This window comes from Zeugodacus cucurbitae, chromosome 5 (assembly GCF_028554725.1).
Source record: "Zeugodacus cucurbitae isolate PBARC_wt_2022May chromosome 5, idZeuCucr1.2, whole genome shotgun sequence".
NCBI classification, from domain to species: Eukaryota; Metazoa; Arthropoda; class Insecta; order Diptera; family Tephritidae; genus Zeugodacus; species Zeugodacus cucurbitae.
This window is the reverse complement of record NC_071670.1, coordinates 37,680,808-37,702,710: the sequence shown is the minus strand read 5'-3', so window position 1 is coordinate 37,702,710 and position 21,903 is coordinate 37,680,808. Positions and strand designations below refer to the sequence as shown.

Below are 21,903 nucleotides of genomic sequence, written 5' to 3'. Positions count from 1 at the left end.
GTTTGATATTAAAGCTTATGTATTGTGTTGAAGATATGGAGAGGTTGGTTCGTGTTTGATTGTTGGAGACTAGCAGATATATATTTCGTATGTGGATACTGTGTGCAGACTTGCTTCATTGGGTGAAAATGTGGTGTATGGCCATGCGGCGAGGTTAGAGTTTTTGACCACAGTTACTACACTCCCCAGTTACTATATTCCGTACTATTTCATTCGTTTCCATTGTTGTTCTTGTAGCGGTGTCCTTTTGAGGGGAGAGCTATTAGGCATTTTACTGATGAGTTTCGCCAATAGTACACTATAATTCGTCTTGATCTTTACCTAACACCCACATTGTGATCACTCTGAATAGTGTCGTCTCATTTCTCATAACAAAAATTTGCAATTTGCAATTTTAGAAATTTTTGTTTTAATTCAAAGGAATATTTAGCCCATTCTACTATATAAAATGTTTAGATCAGTGCAATCTTTACAAAAGAAATATTTCATTACATACAGCAACGAAAGCACAAAGTAATTGAATCATACTTTTCCCCAACAAAACAAAAGTTTCTCACGCTTCTCATGTTTTCAATTTAACTCTGACATTAATAAATTGGTATTTGTGAGCGTGAACAAACGCATAATGGACAACAACTGCAAATCAGCAGACTGGAAATGACAAAATGCTTCGAACAATACATTTCTCAGTCCTTACACTCCTTAAGCCGCTTTTAATCAGCCAGTCCATTCATAGTTAGTGGTGTCCAGTTACAAAAGGAAAACAACAACACGCTCATATTGTTTATGAAAACACATGTCGACAGGCCATTTTATTAAATACTAATGGATACGTTTTGCTTAGCTGCGAATAGACTACAATTTATATGAGTACTGCCATATAGATATTTATGTTTGTGCTCATCCACCAACAACAACACGAACAAATTGTATATTCCTATCGCACGAACAGGCAATATTTTATACGAGCAATTCAACTGATGTGCCCACAAAGTTCCATTTCACATCACATGGACATATGTGCATGGTATACGTCAGTGGAACTTTTAATCTACAACCATTTTCCCCTAGACATTGGCAAATTATGTCGCTGTTGTCACTTCTGTTATTATTCCATGAAATATACATGCTTTGTTGTTTTACGTTTGTCATTGTTGATGGCCTGCCAACGCTCTCAGCTCTTCGCAAGTTAGCATGTTAGACAGAGTGTCTTCAGTCCATGGCAGTGGTAAGTGTATGTATGTATGGGAGTTGGAAACTTGAAGCTCAAAAAGTCCAAAACGCAACAATATTTGCACGAATAATATAAATAAATAAATGCACTGCTTTGTATGTTTGTGTTGATGTAAGTGATACATATTCATAAATGCATATGTTAGTTGAGCTTGGTTTTTGCTTTGTATTTATTTTCTTTGACGTGACTCTTTACTTGATTGCTTTTCATATACGAGTAGTTGAATTTTAAATACACTCACTTAAGTTTTTTATTGGCGATGTTTTGGAATAAATGTTTACAAAGTATGTCATAGTAAGTGCATGGTGTAGAGAAATCTATGGCGGTATACAATAGAAAACAATTTTTAGCTGGCTCTTTGATTCTTGGTATAATAAGGTAGTAATTGTAGATTTTAACTCAGAAAATTAACTGGACATATCTATTAACACGTGCTTCATTACCTAAATTTTTTTATAAATTCTTGTAAATATAATGTTGGATATAAATAGGTTACTGAGGCTACTAGTATGAACCCAAAGAAAAGTATGTCGGATTACTTGCTTGAATTAGAAGGCATCCTCTACGACATTAGGTATTTAATTATATAAAGCCACCTTATCATCGTTGGTCTGGTTTATTTTGAGCACCCGAGGAAAATTTGAGGTCGTAGACCTTTTGTTGGCAATCATCGTAAGCACACTGATACAATCCAACTCAAGGGAAAGCGAGGGAGTTGATTCGTGGCAAGATTACTTCGACAATGTCCTTAAAAATTCAAAGGATATGAGTCTTTACTATGTACTAAATACATATATGAGAACTCTGTCAACTGAAGAATATGTGGTAGGACGAGCGAGTTTTCATATGAATGATAACTTTTTCTTGATTCATCGTGCGAGTACTTGTTAGCGAAATTGTGGACTTTAAAATACACCTTTCCGCAGTATGCGGTGAATCATTAGCGTTTCTGCATAATGATTCTCAGAATCTTCGAGACTTTTCGAATTCTTTTTGCAAAAGTCGGTTCCTAATGGCTTTTCTAGAAGTATGCCACATATAAGTTAGTGAGACTGCAGATTTAATACATTATTTCTTCTTCTTCTTTGTTGCCTTAGGAACCGCTTATGCGGTTATAGCCGAGTTTACAACTGCGCGGAATTCATTCTTCCTTTTGGCAGTTTGGCACCAATTGGAAATCCCAAGTCCTGCAGGGCAGATTGGATTTCTATGGACCGGACATTCCAGGTTCATACCCTTAAAACGTAGTCTTTAATACGTTTGCGGTGGTCGTCATCAAAATTGCGGTCTCTCATCCGAGGCGATTGTTTTCTTTTAATTAGGGAGGTTTTTTTATGTGATGGGTCCCAAACCCTATGCACTACTGCATAAGTGGGATTCTGCTTCTTACATTAGCTCGCTTTCAAATGGTTGTCTGTTGACTACTTAGAGGATACTTGGTCTAAGACCGGAAGTCGTGAGCTAATTGATCCACATGCAAAAGAATAGTTCCTGGTTCCAAAGTGAATGGCAGTCAGGAACGTTCCTCACTTACTTGAACATCTATGCATAACTCCATCCTCCAATAATATATGAATAATTTTGTAATTTTCACAGCTGCAGTCGATTTTGACTATGGAACATGCTTTGATTCGACAATTTTTAAAGAAAATATATTAAAGATCTACTCAGGGATGATTTCTCATCCTAATATCTCTGTAGTTTTTCTTATAATTGAACAAATCATCAGATTCGTTCTTGCTAAAATATCTAAAGCAACTTCCTGATTACTATTTAATTTTACTCTCAAAATGTTATCCATTATAGACTGAATAAAAAGCTGTTCTTAATGGCATATGTGGATCGGTCACTTACATGCTCCGTCCTGCATTCGTTTTTTGTGTCCTCGGTGTCCCTGAAGTATAGTTATCCCAAGAATAAGAGTCTAATGAAGTTGTTAATTCTATTCGGAATAACTTGCCTGTGTTTCAGATAGGTGTTATATAACCGTTAACGGTAATTTAAAAAATCTATCATATGATTTTCATAATTTAAAAATAAAATTATTTATCATAGGTTTAGGAATTGCTAAAATCATGTTTTACATTACTTTATTTCCATACAATATAGATGGACTCTTTTAAAATTCTGTCTCAATAGTGAAATTTGAAATTTTTGTATTATGCCTTGATCGAAAAGTTCGATTTATGGAACAAAATCTGTATGAAATTTGAACTTCAAGTTATAGAAGTTTGAGATACGGAAGTGAATTTATATAAAAATTGATGTCTAAACGCTGTTGCCCATTCAAAGGTTCGAGTTATAGAAGTTCGAGCTATGGAAGTTCCATTGTATTTCCCAATATTATAATAACATTAGGTTTACTATAACTAAATTTAAAGTCATTTAGCTCAAAAAGAACTTTGAAACGCATTAGCCCACATTTTAATTGCTGCGCAAATGTCAATTACAATTTTATTAATACCCATAACATATTCTCATATTAGATGCACATACTACACACATGTACTAAACATATAAGTTGGGTACATTTAATTTAATTACTATGCGCAAAAATGTATTAATAATGGATTAGTTTAAAATCGCTCACTTGAAAGCAGTATGTGCGGTTGTACATGTGTGCGTGCCAAATAACTGTAGTATAAATTCAACAATATGGCGTATACCACTAACCGCAGGACTCTGACATTAATCCACTAATCAAGCTAATTTAATTTTAATTGATATAATTTAAAAAAAACATTTTAGCTGAATTTTTTCTAACTTCACTCCCATAAATGGACATTAACACAAGAATGCTTTCAAAAAGCGAGACAAAAACAACAATAAACGAATTTGACTCGTTATTACTATATAATTGAAGTTATATGTTGCTCCTTATTACTACTTATTTTAATGGCATTTTGCAATACGGAGAGAGCAATACATGGGAGTATTTAGTTTTTTTAATTGGCTTATGTGATATTCTATAATGGTTTGTGGGCGTTAGGGTATGGTGATGTCGGACACTTTTTTAGTTTTCATTTTATTTAAATCAAGAAGGGGTGGAAGATAATTACGCTTAAGTTTGGTACAAATAGAATGCTTTGAATGCATCTAAATTAAAAATTTGCCCTGAATATTATAATTTTTATACTATCTCAATATTTGAAATCTAGATGTCCTTTCATCCATCCGACTGCACTACCAATTTCAACCAAAATTTCTACATGATATTTCTGATGGGCCAAATCGGTTGACAGCCACGCCTACTTCTCACAAAACTTTTCACAAATACTGCACTGTACAGGTGTAGCATCGCTTTTCTAAAAAGTGTCAAAATCGGGGACTATTTTGTACCGAAAATATAGGAAAATCTCTCACATATTTTATAGAAATTCAAAGATAATCTGTATCTTCTAATACTACACCTCTGTGCCAAAAGTGGATACAATTTATCCAATAATTTCCCTAGATCTCATATATCTAATATTATGATTTTCAAGAGAGAAGTTGTTGCCTTCGATTTTTTCAGAGGAAATCGACCTAAAGAGGCTATATAAATTTGAACAGAAGTATACATATACTATTCTAAGCTCTTCAGGTCAAAGGGTATCCTAAAATATTTTAGTAGAACTATAAATTTTTTCGCCTTTTATGTAATGCTTATCATGTACCCCATGGCGTATGAGTTACATTATTAATATCGTTGCAAGGAAGTAAGCGACACTAAGAAGCACACAAAAACTAGTTGTTCGGCCACTTCACTCATGCCGTAACACATGCAACTAGTTATTCATTCAAATGACAGCCGTGACTTGGAGGAAATGTGCCGATAAGTCAAAGGTTGTCAAAGGTGCGCCTTTGTTTTGTTGTTTGCGATTGAAATTTTAGTGCCGTCGCCGTTGCTGCTGCCGCCGTCAGCCGTTATCAGTTAGAGTGGCATGTTCATCGTGTTGTATGGCACTTCGTTAGCACGTGTGTGTTGCTCGCTCGCTCTAATTTCAAGTCTGTCGCGCATAAATCTTGTGTCGTCACTTGGGTAAGCGCCTCTGCGCCTAAGTCTATGCCTTAATGCCGCGCTTGCTTGCTTGCTATGCATTTGTATATGTGTGTACTGTATGTGTTTGGGTATTGCTTTGCCGCTTAATGCATGTGTATTTGTGCAGTCGTACGCATAAGCACAAGTGCCGCAATGGGACATTCAGACTCTTAAGCGCTGCGCTGCTACTACGCCATGTATGCTCTTGCCTGTCCTGTGTGGGTGTCTGTGTGCCTTGAGTGCTCTCTTCAGTGGCTTGCAAATGACACTTGAGCTAATAGTGTTGAAAGTGTATGCTATGCTAGCAACAGCTGCCGTAGTGAGCAATCGGAGAAGGAGTGAAAACAAAACGGAATGCTGTCCTTAGTCGGCTGAAGTGGTGCCCCAGTCACTATGTGTCGGCTGTGGCAAGTTGGCAATAAAACCTGTTAAAATTATTGTTATTACCCAGTCATGTTGTTTACGCGCACTCTTCTTTTCTTCCTCTTTTTTGTGTTTTCCAGCGCTTGTCTACATATGCTTTGAATTCGTAATTAAATGGCTGTAAGCTAATATCAACTGCTTTCTTTCTTTCACTCCGTATTTTAGTAGCTTCACCTTTGTGTTTCTGTCATCAGCACATTTTCTTTATCTAATTTTGTTTTTCATTTGTGTTTTGTTGCTGCTGCCAGCCAATATTTATCAGTAGTTGTTGACACCTGTGTCCTCGTACTCATTCACCTATTTCACTTTAATAGAAATGTACACCATTTATGAGTGACCACTCGGTTAGTTAGTGAAATGTGTTCCTCGTGCTTTATGCTTTTGACATTCTATTACTGTTATATTCAGCACTCTTGACTTGTTAATAGTTCATTTGTGGCACTTTGTTGCCATTAATGTGTTGCACTATTATTGTATATTTGTTCTCATGAGGGGCACTTGAATGACATATCATATGTTTGCATTAGACGCACAAAAGTATGCAATGTGACCCCAACATAACTGTTGCATATTATGTAGAAAGCATTTCGATGTATTTTATTGCTTCAGGTCGGTCGTTTTGGTTGGCATATCATTCGCTTGGCATTACGACTTCATATGAATTTGATATTGAATAATTCTTTTTGTTGTTCATAAAATTGTAAGGAAAAAATAAAATTACAAAAAAAAAAAATATTTATAAATTCTTGATGGTTTAGAAGCTTAGGGAAATTATTTTTAAAGAACAAGAGAAGGCCATAGAGAGCCAGCTTTGGCTGATAAGGGGGCAAACTTTCAAGTTCGTATTTTTCTCAGGTCTTTTGGCACTATTTTTCGGAATGAAAGCAGTCCGAAATTACAAAAATGTGTTCTGGTTGTTAGAAATTGACCAGGACGTGTTTTCGTTTTGGAAGATTACCATGTCAGCTCTGTAGTTTCTTACTCTGATTCCTTTCTTCAAAGTGCTTAATTTAACTAGACAAAGCTGAGTTGATATACATATTTTATATTGAATACCACATCATAAATTTTGGAGATATGTGGCGATTGTCCATTGTGACACCCGGAAAACTCCTAACAGATCACTTAGACCCTTATGATGCGACAAAGCGCTTGGATTCTAAAATAAAGGTCTTAATTTGGCTAATGTCGATTCCCGCCACTTCGCTGGGTTCGTCGAAGATGTGCGAAATTTACAAATGATGAATAAATTGAAAAAAAAAAAAAAAAATTATTGAGTTACTAGCAGACCCTAAGGTATACATTAAATTAGTAAATCTTTCCATGCAGAAAAAAAATTCTTACGCATAAAGACGAAAACGTTATAGCCGATAAATTTTAAAATGATTGATGGACATTATTGTAGATCTGTGTTAAGCGTAAATCATCATAATTTGTAAAACTATGATTTTTTTAATCGTATATTGGAGAAAGTTACAAATGACCAAATTTCATAGTTGGCTTCACCTTGGCTTTGGAGACGATATTGATTACCTTCTTCACAGCCAGTCTTGTTCTTTTGCAAATTTTGATGTTGATTTATGTTACGCAGCATGATTACAATTCACACTACTTTTAATTGCAAGTGAGTGGGGATAGTACAGCAATTTAAAATAGTCCGTGGGATAATTGAATACATCATCCTGGTTTGTAGCTGTGTCAGCTCTCCTTTAATGAAATTCTAAATTGTCGCATTAAGATCAAAGAGATCCTTGTTTTTTACCACCAATATAGGTCATTCAATCAGCCATTTATGTTTATTACATTATGGTTTCATGTCAGGAAAAACACGATGAATAAGCTCCTCTTCCGAGGCCATGAAGTGACAGAAACCCGTTAAAAATGTTATTAATCCATCGAGGTGTCAACTGCGTCGCTACCATTTTCAACTAAAGGGTGATTTTTTAAGAGCTTGATAACTTTTTTAAAAAAAAAAACGCATAAAATTTGCAAAATCTCATCGGTTCTTTATTTGAAACGTTAGATTGGTTCATGACATTTACTTTTTGAAGATAATTTCATTTAAATGTTGACCGCGGCTGCGTCTTAGGTGGTCCATTCGGAAAGTCCAATTTTCGGCAACTTTTTCGAGCATTTCGGCCGGAATAGCCCGAATTTCTTCGGAAATGTTGTCTTCCAAAGCTGGAATAGTTGCTGGCTTATTTCTGTAGACTTTAGACTTGACGTAGCCCCACAAAAAATAGTCTAAAGGCGTTAAATCGCATGATCTTGGTGGCCAACTTACGGGTCCATTTCTTGAGATGAATTGTTCTCCGAAGTTTTCCCTCAAAATGGCCATAGAATCGCGAGCTGTGTGGCATGTAGCGCCATCTTGTTGAAACCACATGTCAACCAAGTTCAGTTCTTCCATTTTTGGCAACAAAAAGTTTGTTAGCATCGAACGATAGCGATCGCCATTCACCGTAACGTTGCGTCCAACAGCATCTTTGAAAAAATACGGTCCAATGATTCCACCAGCGTACAAACCACACCAAACAGTGCATTTTTCGGGATGCATGGGCAGTTCTTGAACGGCTTCTGGTTGCTCTTCACCCCAAATGCGGCAATTTTGCTTATTTACGTAGCCATTCAACCAGAAATGAGCCTCATCGCTGAACAAAATTTGTCGATAAAAAAGCGGATTTTCTGCCAACTTTTCTAGGGCCCATTCACTGAAAATTCGACGTTGTGGCAGATCGTTCGGCTTCAGTTCTTGCACGAGCTGTATTTTATACGGTTTTACACCAAGATCTTTGCGTAAAATCTTCCATGCGGTCGAATAACACAAACCCAATTGCTGCGAACGGCGACGAATCGACATTTCACGGTCTTCAGCCACACTCTCAGAAACAGACGCAATATTCTCTTCTGTACGCACTGTACGCATTCGTGTGGTTGGTTTAATGTCCAATAAAGTAAACTGAGTGCGAAACTTGGTCACAATCGCATTAATTGTTTGCTCACTTGGTCGATTATGTAGACCATAAATCGGACGTAAAGCGCGAAACACATTTCGAACCGAACACTGATTTTGGTAATAAAATTCAATGATTTGCAAGCGTTGCTCGTTAGTAAGTCTATTCATGATGAAATGTCAAAGCATACTGAGCATCTTTCTCTTTGACACCATGTCTGAAATCCCACGTGATCTGTCAAATACTAATGCATGAAAATCCTAACCTCAAAAAAATCACCCGTTATTTCTACAATCGCAGTATGATATTGTTGGGAAAACACTCGTATGTTATTTGGCGTTTCTTTATGTGTCGCCACAAATTAGATGATTTTAGGAATGTGATTAGTTCGTCAGCAACAGTTGATCCAGGAATAGTCTGGCGAAAATCACCTGCCAACAGAATTATGGCTTCACCAAAAATATTTTCGTTGTCGCGTAAATCTTTTAAAGTCCTGTGCAGTATCTCCAGCGACTTGAATATCTGGAAAATCTTCTTTATAGCTTCTTTGGCGATTTTGGAGACCGGTGTTTCGTTGATTTGCAATTTAGGAGTAATTTCAAGGCCGAATTGCCGTTTGTCTGCCTATTAACAGGTGCCAAGTTGCCCCTATTCCCATTATAACTGGGATTTGAGAATGAGTGAAATCGGGAATTACCGGAACCCTCATGTACTATACATATGTGCTGATTTTCGTTATTCTATTGGACTTTATTTCAAATTGTGTGTAATAAAATTACATCAATAAATTGCGAGAGTATAAAATGTTCGGTTGCCTTTCCCTACTTGTTACAAATTGTTTTGGGCTATCGACACAGCCTTATACAATTGAACAATAATAAAAATATATTAACAAAGCAATAATGACAACTTTCAAAATATTATTATTATTATTTTTTTTTTTTTTTATAATTTTGTTATCAATTCAAATAAAATCATCTTCTTGTTATCTTCCTTACATTTTTTCTATATATACTTACTTTCTAATCCTTCCCTGGCCCTCCATAAATATTTCAAAACTAAAATTAGCCAGATGGGTGTGGCCGTTCTCGACTTTTTTCGAGACTAACGACACAAATTGTTTATATGGGTGATTAGGGAAATTGTGGATTTAAGACTTTTTCAGGCAATTTTTCTAATTTTGCTCTTCGTAAGAACCATCCCGGTACCTTTAAAAACATTCTAAACAAAGAATTTGCGAAATCGGTTCAGCGGTTCATTTTTATATTATAGATTTCTGAACATAGTCTATTTTTAGCTTGATATACTTGACCCAGCGATACTCCAACTTCTTTGAAAACCCTGAAAATACGTTTTTAAAGATCTGAAGAAGAAGAGTCCCACTTCTTCTGGGCATCAATAATCTTGTTCTTTCGACTTTAACTTCTGTCGGTGATTAATTCTTCCAAAATTGGAAAATAATAGTAGCACTATGGCATGTCACGAGAATGCATTAACAGTTCATAGTTTAATTCAATCAAATAGATTATCAGAGAACTGCAGGAGTGCCTAATTTCATTACTTAGAGTAAACTTGCTTCAAATGTGATGGCGGTGTCCACTCACACTCATAGAAATGCATTGCGATCTAATATCTACTCACTGAACTATGAGTGGATTAGCTACTGAACCCCTGACGTATTTGCTATTGCATAGTACTTGTATTTGTTTTATATACTATTATTTTTGGTTTTCACTGACAGTGACGATCTTACTCATGACAAAGACAAAAGCAAGAAACACTCATCACCAGTATCGCGTATACTTGAGTGTGTTTCTATTATATTGCTGTTTGTGTATTAGCAGTGCGTTATTTCGACACCTGCATTTTATATCTGAAATACATATAGTTCATGTCTATGTTTATAAATTTATATATATGTGTATGTAGAATCGATAACTGACCTCAATTTGAGCAAGTAGGATTCATTAAAAATTATGGAAAAAGGTTTTATGCCAAATATTAAAATCAATTTTGATAATAAATGGGCAGAATGTGAAAATTACCAGCACGAGTGTTATCAATGTATAATGGTTATCACGAATACAACTATTCATTATGTTGCGTATATAATCCTATCTACAGAGGCATTTAAATATCCGCATTTGTGTAGAGGAATAAGGCTTTCCTATTTGATACCGGTGAATAGCTTTAGACCCCCTAGGCAGGAACAATTTAACCTACGATCCAGTTTTAATAAAATGTATATGAGCTTCTATTTGCATTGAGTGCAGTTACCCTATGGTGAATAAATTATACTTGGCAAGAAAAAATATTTTATAAATAAAAGTGTTTGCCAGAAATTACGAAAAATATTCCAATTTGAACAGAAATTCATTATTATCTTATCTTAACCGTCCAACAAATTTTCGAATTTTTCAATTTGAAAATCGACTGGTCCGAAAAGACTTAAATTTTCAAAGTTGAAAACCGACTCTTTAGTGAGTTATTTAATTTTGTTTGTTTTTCGATGACTATTGCAAATAATATGAGTAGGTATATTTCTGTCCAAGATCCGACCAGGGCTGTAGACATCTCTTCTGCAAAAATACATTGATGAGCACTCGCACTTTTTACTAGTTATAAAGTAGTATATAACTAGTTGATTTCACTACAGGTATATTTCATATGAAAAATCAGATTAGTATTATCCAAAAAGCAGGTTCCAATCTCGTTGCACAGCCGTTGCGCACTTTCCAATTTCCATCGCCTGCTAATTCGCAATAATTTGAAATTTAATTTATGCGCAAAAATGTGAAATCACAATGCCCACGGGGGCTTGGTTCGAATGCAATCATGTCCTAATAAGCGCTCTTATATTGGTGTGCGTGTGTGTGTGTGTGTACATACACGTGTTGTACAGTGTGCTTTGTGTGTGTTGAATACTAACAATAACGGCATGTATTTTGCTAATTGCGATAATACGCCGTTATAACGGTCATTTTGCATAAACGCAATTGTTTGGCGCCAACAAACGCGCATACAAACTGGCGCATACATCCTTATATAGACCAATAAGTGATTATAACACACATTTACGTAATTTCGCTTTTGTTTTTGTACCAGCTTTATTGTGTTGTTGTTGTTTAAAGAATAACAAAAATAAATTGGCAAAATTAAAGCCTGATGGTGATATTATGCGGCGCCGGCTTACCGTGTATGTGTTGTTGTACATGTATGTGTGTGTTTGAGTTCGTGCGTGAGTGTTCAATTACAATTACACGCTGCGCAAACAAAACAATAAACAATTCTATGTATGCAATGTAAATATGGAAACGGGGATTTGCGGCTCTAACGAACAGTGATTATATTTTCATAAAGACTTGAAAATTCCATTTTATTTATGATGTATTTGGCGTGCATTCAACCAATATAAAGGCTTAGTTAGTAGCACAACTTAACTGACTGTTAATCCTTCAATGGCACTGTTGCCTGGAATTAACGCGGTGTATGCAGCGATATTGTGTCGCGTTCAATTATTGCGATTTGTGTGATGCAGGCAAAATTGTGACGCGATAGTTTCTATTATTATTTATTGAATATTAATTATTCAGTTTTGTTATATGATGTTTTCGGACGATTTTTAAAATATTGTTTCGCCTATGTTCCCAGTGTTGAAACGATCACGCAAACATTTTTATACTACTCTCGAATACTCTCTCGAATTTCAGCTTAGTTTTTTTTTTAATTTCTGCAAAACTGAATTAATTTTTTTATAAAATTAAACTAATTTGTATAGCCAAAAGTATTCTGGAAATTAGGTATTTGGTGTCATCTAAAAGTACAAAAATTAATATTTGTTGATAACCTCCTTGATGAATCAATATGCTCTTTGGAATGCACTGAACAATACTAATTTCAATTTAGAACCTAACATCGGCTTTAACCGGAAATAACCCACGATCACCATATGGTAACGCAAAATTTATCACTATATTTTCATAAATAACTTGAAAATTTCACTATAAAACTACAAACTGCGCTGGTTTTTCGCATTTTCCGGAAAATTTATATATTGATTATAATGAATCGCTAAACAGACTTCAATTTCGTGCTCAGGCGGTCAAAATACATAGGTGTATTTCATTTCAGAAAACTTTGGAACGTAAAAAGGTTTGGGCAGTATCGGGTTAAGGTGCTATACCAGTATATATGACATTTTCAAAAAATCTTTTTTTTTTATTTTTTGCTTCTTCGATATTTTATACTTTCAAAAAAATCCTGTGGTAAGGTCGTGTGGAATAGTTTTTCAATGGCAGAGTTCTTAAGAGCGACCGCTTGCAGGTATAGTCGAAACTTTAAACGCATTTTTTCACGAAACGCCATTTCACAAAATTGCTGACATCATAATTCAACGAGAAATTGACCGATCGAACAAATTTCAACTGAATATATTTACTATACAATGACCTATCTTTTTGATTTGTTGAAAATTGTAAATTTGGCATTAAAAATTACAATTTGTTTACCTGAAAAAAGCAATTTTTTTTTGCAGAACCACTTCATTTATTTTTTTTTTTTGTATATTTCAAAAATCGACGGTCATTGTATATATCTTCAACTTTAATAACCGTTAGAAGTTTTTTGTTTCATCTACTCATTCTTCCGGAATCATGTCAACAGTTGGGGACCTTTTTTTTTTGGTAGGCATCACATTTTATTTTTCAATATTTTTGTAAAAAAAAAAAACTTTAAATATAGCTGAAAATATACCTTATTATGTCCAGTGTTCTTTAATGCCTAATTTTTTATGGGTTACACTGGTATAGCACCTTAAGTATCTTCTCTTCAGTTGTAGGTTGTTGATGGACGGTTGACCGCTAAAGTTATTATCCAATTAAGATCTGAAGAATAGCGGTTTTGTTATAAAGTTGAACTTCAAGGTATTCTAAGTGAGATCAGTGTTTCTGGAATGCTGCATCCCTTTGAAGTTGCCGTAATATGTTATATAAATCACCGATTTTATTTTCATTACTTCTAAAGTCAGATGTGGAATTTTCTTCAACCATTATTTCTATCAAATTAAATTTTAAATAACAACAATTTCATAGTTTAACAGTATAAATATGAAAATAAACTATGAAGGATATACAGCTACAGTCAACTAATTAGCAACGTTGCTGTTTGAGTCATGTAATCATTCATAAGTCGAAAAGTTGGCTAGAATAATTGAAAGTTTTGGAGTTTAATTAAGCGATATTTATATATTTTTTTTTCTGGACTATGTTTTTTACTATTTGAAAAAGGATTTACCAAAACCTCTCGGTCACGTAATTAGCATCGCTTAATATTTCCTTGAAAAAAAAGTTAATATTTTGTGGAAAACCATTATTATTAATAAAGGCTTTATATCTGCGAGGTATTGATTCAATTAACGTTTCACATATGCTTTCAGAAATTGCTCACCATTCTATCTTTACACTTCCTAAGTGTTCGATGAAATTTTCGATTGTGTTCAATCGAACCTTCGTTTTTAACTGCACCAGAGATTCTTAATAGAGTTCAGGTATGGACTGCTCAAAAGACAGTCTAATAAACAAATTATATTTTTATCCATCCATTGTTTAGTTGACCCCGTGGTATGTTTGGGGTCGTTATCTTGCTGAAACTGTTATAGGCCCAACACCCCTTCATTACATAACATCACATATCATTTTAGTACCCCCGCCGTGCTGCATCGTGGGGAGTGTATTTATTTCAGATTCATCGAAAATATTAGTATTTTTCACTCCTTTAGAGTACAATGACGGTATTTCATGGTGAATTCAAGTCGTTGTTTACGATTTCGCTCAGGATGCAGTGGCTTCTTCCGAGAAATCTTCCCGAACAGTAATTTTTCTCTTAAATGACTTTTGACAGTTTCTACCTTTTTGCTCTATCATTTTCACCAAAAATATCCACGCGAATTTCATTTTCTGTTTTTTGGGGGCTTATTTTTTTTAATCACTCGTCATCTCTAGCGATTGTTATGCGAGGTATTTTCTTGCTTGGCACTCTTACTGTAGTTTTATGGGATTTAAAATACTGAACAGTGTTGAAAGGGAGTGTTTGACGGTATAAATATGAATAGGGAGTGTTTGTAAAATATATAAAATCGAATGAATTGAAAATTTTTAAGTATTTCCACGAAGTTTCAGATTCACTTCAAGATAAGTAGCAATTAACTCTGGTTGAAAGTCTAGGTCACATTGACTTAATTATAGAATTTATATTCACCTATAATTTTATTAAATGTTGGACGGTATAAGTTCTCATACATATACTTAACAATTTAGCTATATTGGTATCGAAAATTTCACAAATTACCCTTATCAGTAACACAGAACTTCTTCAGTTTTAATAATAGAATACATTTTATTTCGAGTAGAAGAAAGCTAATGAAGTACAATTTGAAATAATCGCCATCCTCATTCTTGAGTATTAACCCCTTGACGCATCAATTAGCGCAACGAAATTCGCTTCCAACTGTTCGAACACAACTTGTACTAAACAAACCAGTTTTGATGCTTACGAACAGTCGCAAAACGAAACGAAATGTGAATGCATGTAATAAAACTATTTATTTTAAATTAAAAAAATAAAATTTCAATTCTCTTTTCATCAAATGTACACTCTACACACCACGAGTCAAACTCGTGATAATCATGTTAGGCACAGAAACTGTACCACAAGTCTGACTCTTGAAAATACGTCAAGGGGTTAATATCACAAGAGTGAAAGAAACGTTTCCATTACCGTGCCTAATCTCTATAAGTGGGTTAACTATACATTTCTTTCAATATTCAACAATTAAAAAAAAATGAAGTACAACTAACTCGGTATATAAATCTGGAGGTTCTCAGCACTGGTGAAATATCGATACATAATGGGACAGTTGATATTCATATTCACACCGCTTTATACTATCTATTAAAATATTTTGTAAATTTATGAGTATCTAAAGACTTATTTATTTACCATTTTAATTTACTAAGTTTCCAATACTTAACACTGTCTAGTATGAGTAAAAATAAAAACAAAGTTGTTTCGTAATCATTTATACATTGGCATTTTATTTCTAATTTCATTACATTTGTATATTTTAAATTTAACTCCATTTGTAACATGGCAATTGTTCATTCATTTATTTTCACTTAAATGTAGATTTAAATTTAATTTTAATTGTATATGCAATTTACTAGTATTCTCAACTTATTTTTATTATAAAACATTTGCTGCTACACTCATATTTACTTTCATTAATTAAAAATAATAATCCATTAATTGTACACACTAATTTGCGCTTAACCATTTCATCTGATATTGTATCATTATTATTTTATTAATATTAATAAATTGTTGCTTAGCTTGGTTATGTAATCACTTATGTTTATATTAAAATTATTTTACTGCTACTTTGACCAGCAGTACTCAGTTTCATTAAATATTCGGTTTGAATTTAATTTCTGCTAATATCTCATGCGTTTAGTTTAATTTTATTTTCATTTATTTTATGTTAGGTTTTTTTGCTTTTGCTTTTTCTGTTGTGTTAACATTAATTGCGTAAAAAAATGTACAACTATTGCGTTGCATTACTAAATTGTTGACATTGTGTAAATGAAATTAAACAATTATTTTTTTCATTTATTATTCAATTATTGATTCCAGTAACCAAATAATCTGTAATACTAGAAGAAATATTTGTGAATTTTAATTGTAAATTTTTGAATATGAAAAAAAAACTCAAATTAACTAAAGAAATCCAACTAATTTACTAATTACAATAAATATAGTTGTGTGTATGTGTGTAAATGTTGTTGTAATACATGTAGTTAATTGTGCTGAAAATTGATGTCTTATTTTATCTTTACATGCTTGTTCGTCTGTAATTACTTTAATTTTTGTTTACCTACAATTATTTTACTTTACCTACTGCTGATATAGTTTAGGACTTTAATTGGTGAGATTTGTGTTTGAGATTTCTTATTTAGAGTTTTTGTTGCATTCAATTCATGATTCAATTTCTATTTCATTATATTTTTTTTATAGATTTTCGGTATATTTACAGATAATTGTTTGTGTCGGTGTTTGTATTATAGTTATATTTTAAGATATTCAGTGCGAATGATAATATACATTTTTGGAAAGAGGGGTTATTTACAGAATTTTTTCACAAAACAGAGCTGTGAAGATGCACAAAATAAATAGATTGACTTAAGTAAAAACGAAAACTATTTTTAATAGCGCTCGGCTTCCGGCATGGCTATAAATCGTCACAGATGATATATTTCCATATAATTTCACTCCGTAGTGCAAAAATGGGGACCAAAAAAATATGTGAAAACTCGATTTCCTTTTATTTTTGGAAGTTAAGCCTTTTCAACCTCATTTGGACTGATTAGACATTGTTTAAATGTTGTACAAAGTGACATTTTTCTCATTTTGATAGGTTAGGTAAGGTTGGGCTAGAGTGGCTAATCACCAGTGCCACAAGAGATCTCACTTGTGATGCCATAAACTCCTCAAAATGGATGCCCAAGACACTCAAGTAACGACAAAGCGTTTTGAGTCTTTCACGAATTTGTGCAGGCAACTAATTTGTAGTAGGGACACTTCAGCTCATTTTGATAGCTTGTGAAACATAACCTGATGTTTGGACAAGTAAAAGAGAAGTAGTAAGGTGTTTCATTGCGATAAAATGAACGCATAACCTGTCTCTACAACACTTCTGGATGGAACTATCAAATCTAATCCATCAAAATTCTAAGAATTCGCCTGAATTTCAAGTATCCATGTAGAGAAGTAGTATGTTTGATGACAATAACGAACTGAATTAGTAAATTGTTTTTAAAGGCGGCGTATGTTTGATGACAAATCGTATTTATTGAATACAACTTATAATGTAGTTTAATATATGAAATGATTAAAATGGTCGACATTTCAGTTTTGTGATTAGAAAACGACTGTCCTCTCGTACATTTGCGTTTTACAGTCCTATCATTATCTTCGTCCTCATGTCCTTATCTTAGTATTTATGTCCTTATGTTCGTCAGGTTGCAGTGATGCATTTGATTAGGAGTAAACGTCAAAAGTTACGTCCACTTCTAGTTGTTTTACTCAACTCAACTCACACTGACTTCATCACTCGAAACATTTCAATTAAATTACAAAATATTGTTAATTTTACTTCAAGACTCTCTCCGTTCAACTCTGGTCAATTCTAAAATAAATTTATTGACGCCTCTTAACGCCTTGAAGTCAAAAGTAGAGATAAATAATTTTTAAATTGATATATATATTATGGTGAACTAATCTCTGAAATTATTTATATATTTATTCTTTTGTATAAAAAAAGTGAATGCGTGGTTCCGGTTTTGTCATTTTCTTTTTAGCCGAGTTATTATTAAATTTTTTATTTTTTGAAGTTATATCTATTTGTGTTTGTAGTTATGCTCAACACAACTTCTATTTAATTTTTTCTATTCTGTGTACTTCTAAAGTAAATTCTTTCATTATTTCAGTTGTCTGCATTGGTTTTGCATGCTGGGATTTTTTTTCGGTTTTTATCAAAATAAAAATATTTTATCCGTTATAGTGATATACATACATAAGTATGTACTATGTTTTAAGCTATTTACAGTTTTTAAAAAAATGTTCTTCTTAAAACTATTAATATTAAGATATACATATATGTTATTTATATTTATTAATTAATTATTAGCTAAAATCAACTGATTTAATTTATTTTTAAATGTTATGCAGTTTATTTAATTTATTTATTTTATTTTTTTCATTTAAATATTATTATATAGTTTTTATAATTTTTATTTTGTCCTTTGCTTAAACACCTTCAAATATACGCGGTCGTGTTGAATTTTGTTTTGGTTGACTTATATATTTACGTCTATTTTATTTTATTTTTAATTCTTATTGGACTAATTTCAACTATTGTTTTTAAATGCTCTTTTAGTCGTGTGTACATTGAGAATAGCTACACAGATATTATACTTTTATTTTTTTTTGCTTTTACTTTGTCTTCACTATCTAAATTATTTTACATATACAAAATTTATTATTTGAAATTGTTGCTGTGAATGTTGCGCTTCATTACGGTACATTTATTAAATATTGATTAAATGCATTCAATGGTGTCGAAGTGAAATACATACATACATTTACTCGTAGCTTTGTTTTAATTTTTTTTTTGTTGTGGAATGTGAAAAGTGTGTGGGTTTTGAGAAGAATGCTGTTGTACTTGGTGGTTGGCAAATTAAGTTCTATTTAGTGGTAGAAATTCTGTAGTTAAATATAGTTAGTGACAGTTAGTTTTCTTTCTTTTTTTTTTTTTGTACAGCTCCTAAAGGTATGCCGTTTTTGCTTGCCAAAATACTAGAGCTCTCGATTTGAGAAAACTACGTTAAGTTTAAAATGTCTATATATATATGTAGATTTGATATCTTCTGTGTGCATTTTCTTTCACAAATAATTTTTAGATTTTTAAAAGTTTTATTTTGCCGTCGTCCATAATTTACACTTTAATCTACATTTATTGAGAGTTTTCTGAGAAATTGGTGAATATACTAATAGAGTTGGTTGTTTGCTTTAGACTTATACTATCCGAAACAGTTATGTTTTTTGGGAACCTCACAAGGTTTCTAGTATGCTTCTCACATTAAATTTACAATCTCTCTCTCTTTCATGTTTCTCTCGCCATCTTTCTTACGTAATCGCTTATTTTCTAGCTCTCTCTCTCTCTAAATGATTCTTAATTTCACACTAATGTATTTTTATGGAAATCTCTTACATTCCTAGTGATAATAACTGTATATATACTAGATTTTAATTTAGTCTAACAAATACTCTCACAGTCACGTACACACCGTTGCTCTCTCACACACACCTACCACACCTACTATACATAGTTTATTATTACTGTTTACCATTTAAAGCGCTTAAAAAAGTACTTTAAGTTTTCGTTTAACTATTAGGATCTGGATGGGAACTTAATTTACATCAATTCGAGTGTCATTCTATTCTCTATTCTCTATTTACCAAATGCCATTTGATGGCTATGTTGCTACTGACGCCGTGTCGGTCTCCCAACGACGTCTTTGAGTCTTTAGTGGTGGCAGTAAAAGCATTTCAGCTGCATAACGGCAACGGCTCATCGCCGCCACCCGCTCTTGCGCGTGACCTTTTGTGACCACTTGTGACAATTCCACAGTGAATGGCTCTGTTCGTTGGTAGACCGCAAATTTTTCATTCCATAGTTGATTGCTTTGCCACCACTCCCATCGGTGGATGCGTTGCCGCAGTTTATATTGCAGTGGCAATTCGCCATCGCCTTCGCCTTCTTGTTGTTGCTTTCGTTTTTGTGGCGATTGACTGGGGTGCTCTTGCAGCAGTAATACGACTAGGAATGCCAGCAGCAGTAGGAGCGTAGCTGGCGGTGGTCGGACTTGTGGTGTGGCGTGTCCATGATGCATAGCAGCGGGATGTTCACCTGCAGAGAAATGACACAAATTGGTTGCGCATAAATTGAAGTGGCTTGCATATTAATACTCGTAAATATTTTCAAAGAATGAGAGTTGGCGTTTTTCAATTTAAATATTGAGAATGCAGTGAGTTTATAACTACTGAGGTTAGTGTTTTTAATGGATGAACTTTCTGGGAATACATTTTTGCTGCACTGAGTAATTTGTATAAAGTATTATTGCATTTTTTTAGTCTTAAACATATTAAGATAAGAAATAAGCAAAAAAATTATATAATTTTTGAAAAGTGGTTTACAATTTAGAACAAGAATTGCTACCTATCGTAGATTCTTCTATTCACCAGTCAAAATTTGTGTTATACATATATCAGGACAAGTGCAAAATAAATATTTTCGAAACACAAGTAAAAGAACTTAGTTCTCTTCCCGAAAAATATCTGTCTTATGTGAATTCCTCGATTTTTAAATATTGACGTTAAGTTCCCTATCGAAGTTTGCGAGCTAAAAAGGACCGACGATTTTGATACTGTAAATAATAAATGGCGTTTTGAAAACTCTAGAGATGCTTCCAGAGATTTTGAGGATGACTTGTTCAAATTTTGACTTTTTTTTCGTTATTTAAGAGTTGCGCTTGTTATTTTTGAGGTTTCATTCCCAGTCATTAGGTATCATAATGAAAATATATCTAAATTCTAAATTAGAATTAACGCATTACGAAGGATCGCTGTGGAGGGAGTTGCTTCAAACCAGGAAATCGTCATATTTTCTTTGGAGATTTTGGTGATCGTATCCATAATCCTATATTGTAATACTCTACCAACGTGTAGCACAGAGTAGTGGAATAGTTTTGTAAACCACCTAGGCTATATAAATTAAACTTTTGGCGTCGGCCAATTTTCGGTAAAGAACCATATCTCACGGACTACTCAACCAATTTCAATGTCCAAATTTGGTACATAAAACCAAATCGATTCACAACCACGCCTACTTGCATATTACACACTTTTGATCTTCCATTTCGATCAGATCAGTTAAAAACTTTGCGCATATATTGCACTGGAGGCACGTAATTTCTCGTATAAAAATTGTCGAAATCGGACTATAACTTCTCAAGGCCTCAGGTACCGAACTTAAGGACATCGGTGCGTTTTGAATAATTTTGCACCGAAAATATCGGTAATTCTCTTTTTCTTCTAATAATGAGCTTCTGTGTCAAAAATGAGTAAGACCGAGTCATTACTTCCCGTAGCTCCCATATACCTAATAGAAAGTTTTTCAAGTTTGTAGTGCGCTTTAAATGTCGTGTAAGAAAACAACTTTATTAACTTTCAAAGTTACCTAATGATGATTCCTGGCCTTTTGATTGTAATGATGGAATTCAGAAAATTTTCGAAATGTTGCATTTGTCATGAAGTTGCACATATTACCATAGCTACGAATCTTATATACGCTGATATTATACATGGGACAGTTTTAATTACTTTTCTTTCTTCTAGAGTAGCAGATAACTTCATATCCAAATTAAGTAGTTTCATAATCATGCCTTTATTTATATTCAAGATAGTATTATGAGAATTTTCTAAAGCCAGTCAAGTAGTATAATGAACTGCTTTTAAAAGACTTTAATCAAGATTTCTCAGAACTAAGTTCTCTCCATTTAATACACTACCATATTAATCACGCTTAAGAACCCGTTGTTATTATACGTCTAAAACCAAAGTGTTGTACTTTTCTCCCCACCCACACAATCGATTGTTCA

At 33.5% G+C, this 21,903-nt stretch overlaps 1 protein-coding gene and 1 long non-coding RNA gene across 8 annotated transcripts in view; one reads left to right on the top strand and one right to left on the bottom strand.

The window, feature by feature from the left end:
* Positions 1 to 21,903, top strand: part of LOC105211965 (uncharacterized) — a 159,826-nt gene that overhangs the window by 1,510 nt on the left and 136,413 nt on the right. The window lies entirely within an intron of this gene.
* The window catches only part of Lac_4 (Lachesin), a 398,804-nt gene continuing 393,026 nt past the window's right edge, over positions 16,126 to 21,903 (bottom strand). For all 7 annotated transcript variants that reach the window (XM_054230633.1, XM_054230634.1, XM_054230632.1 and 4 more), the window contains one exon: positions 16,126 to 20,153. In XM_054230633.1, coding sequence (XP_054086608.1) covers positions 19,720 to 20,153 — 434 coding nt within the window. In that variant the 3' untranslated portion in view covers positions 16,126 to 19,719. The remainder of the gene's footprint in view (positions 20,154 to 21,903) is intronic.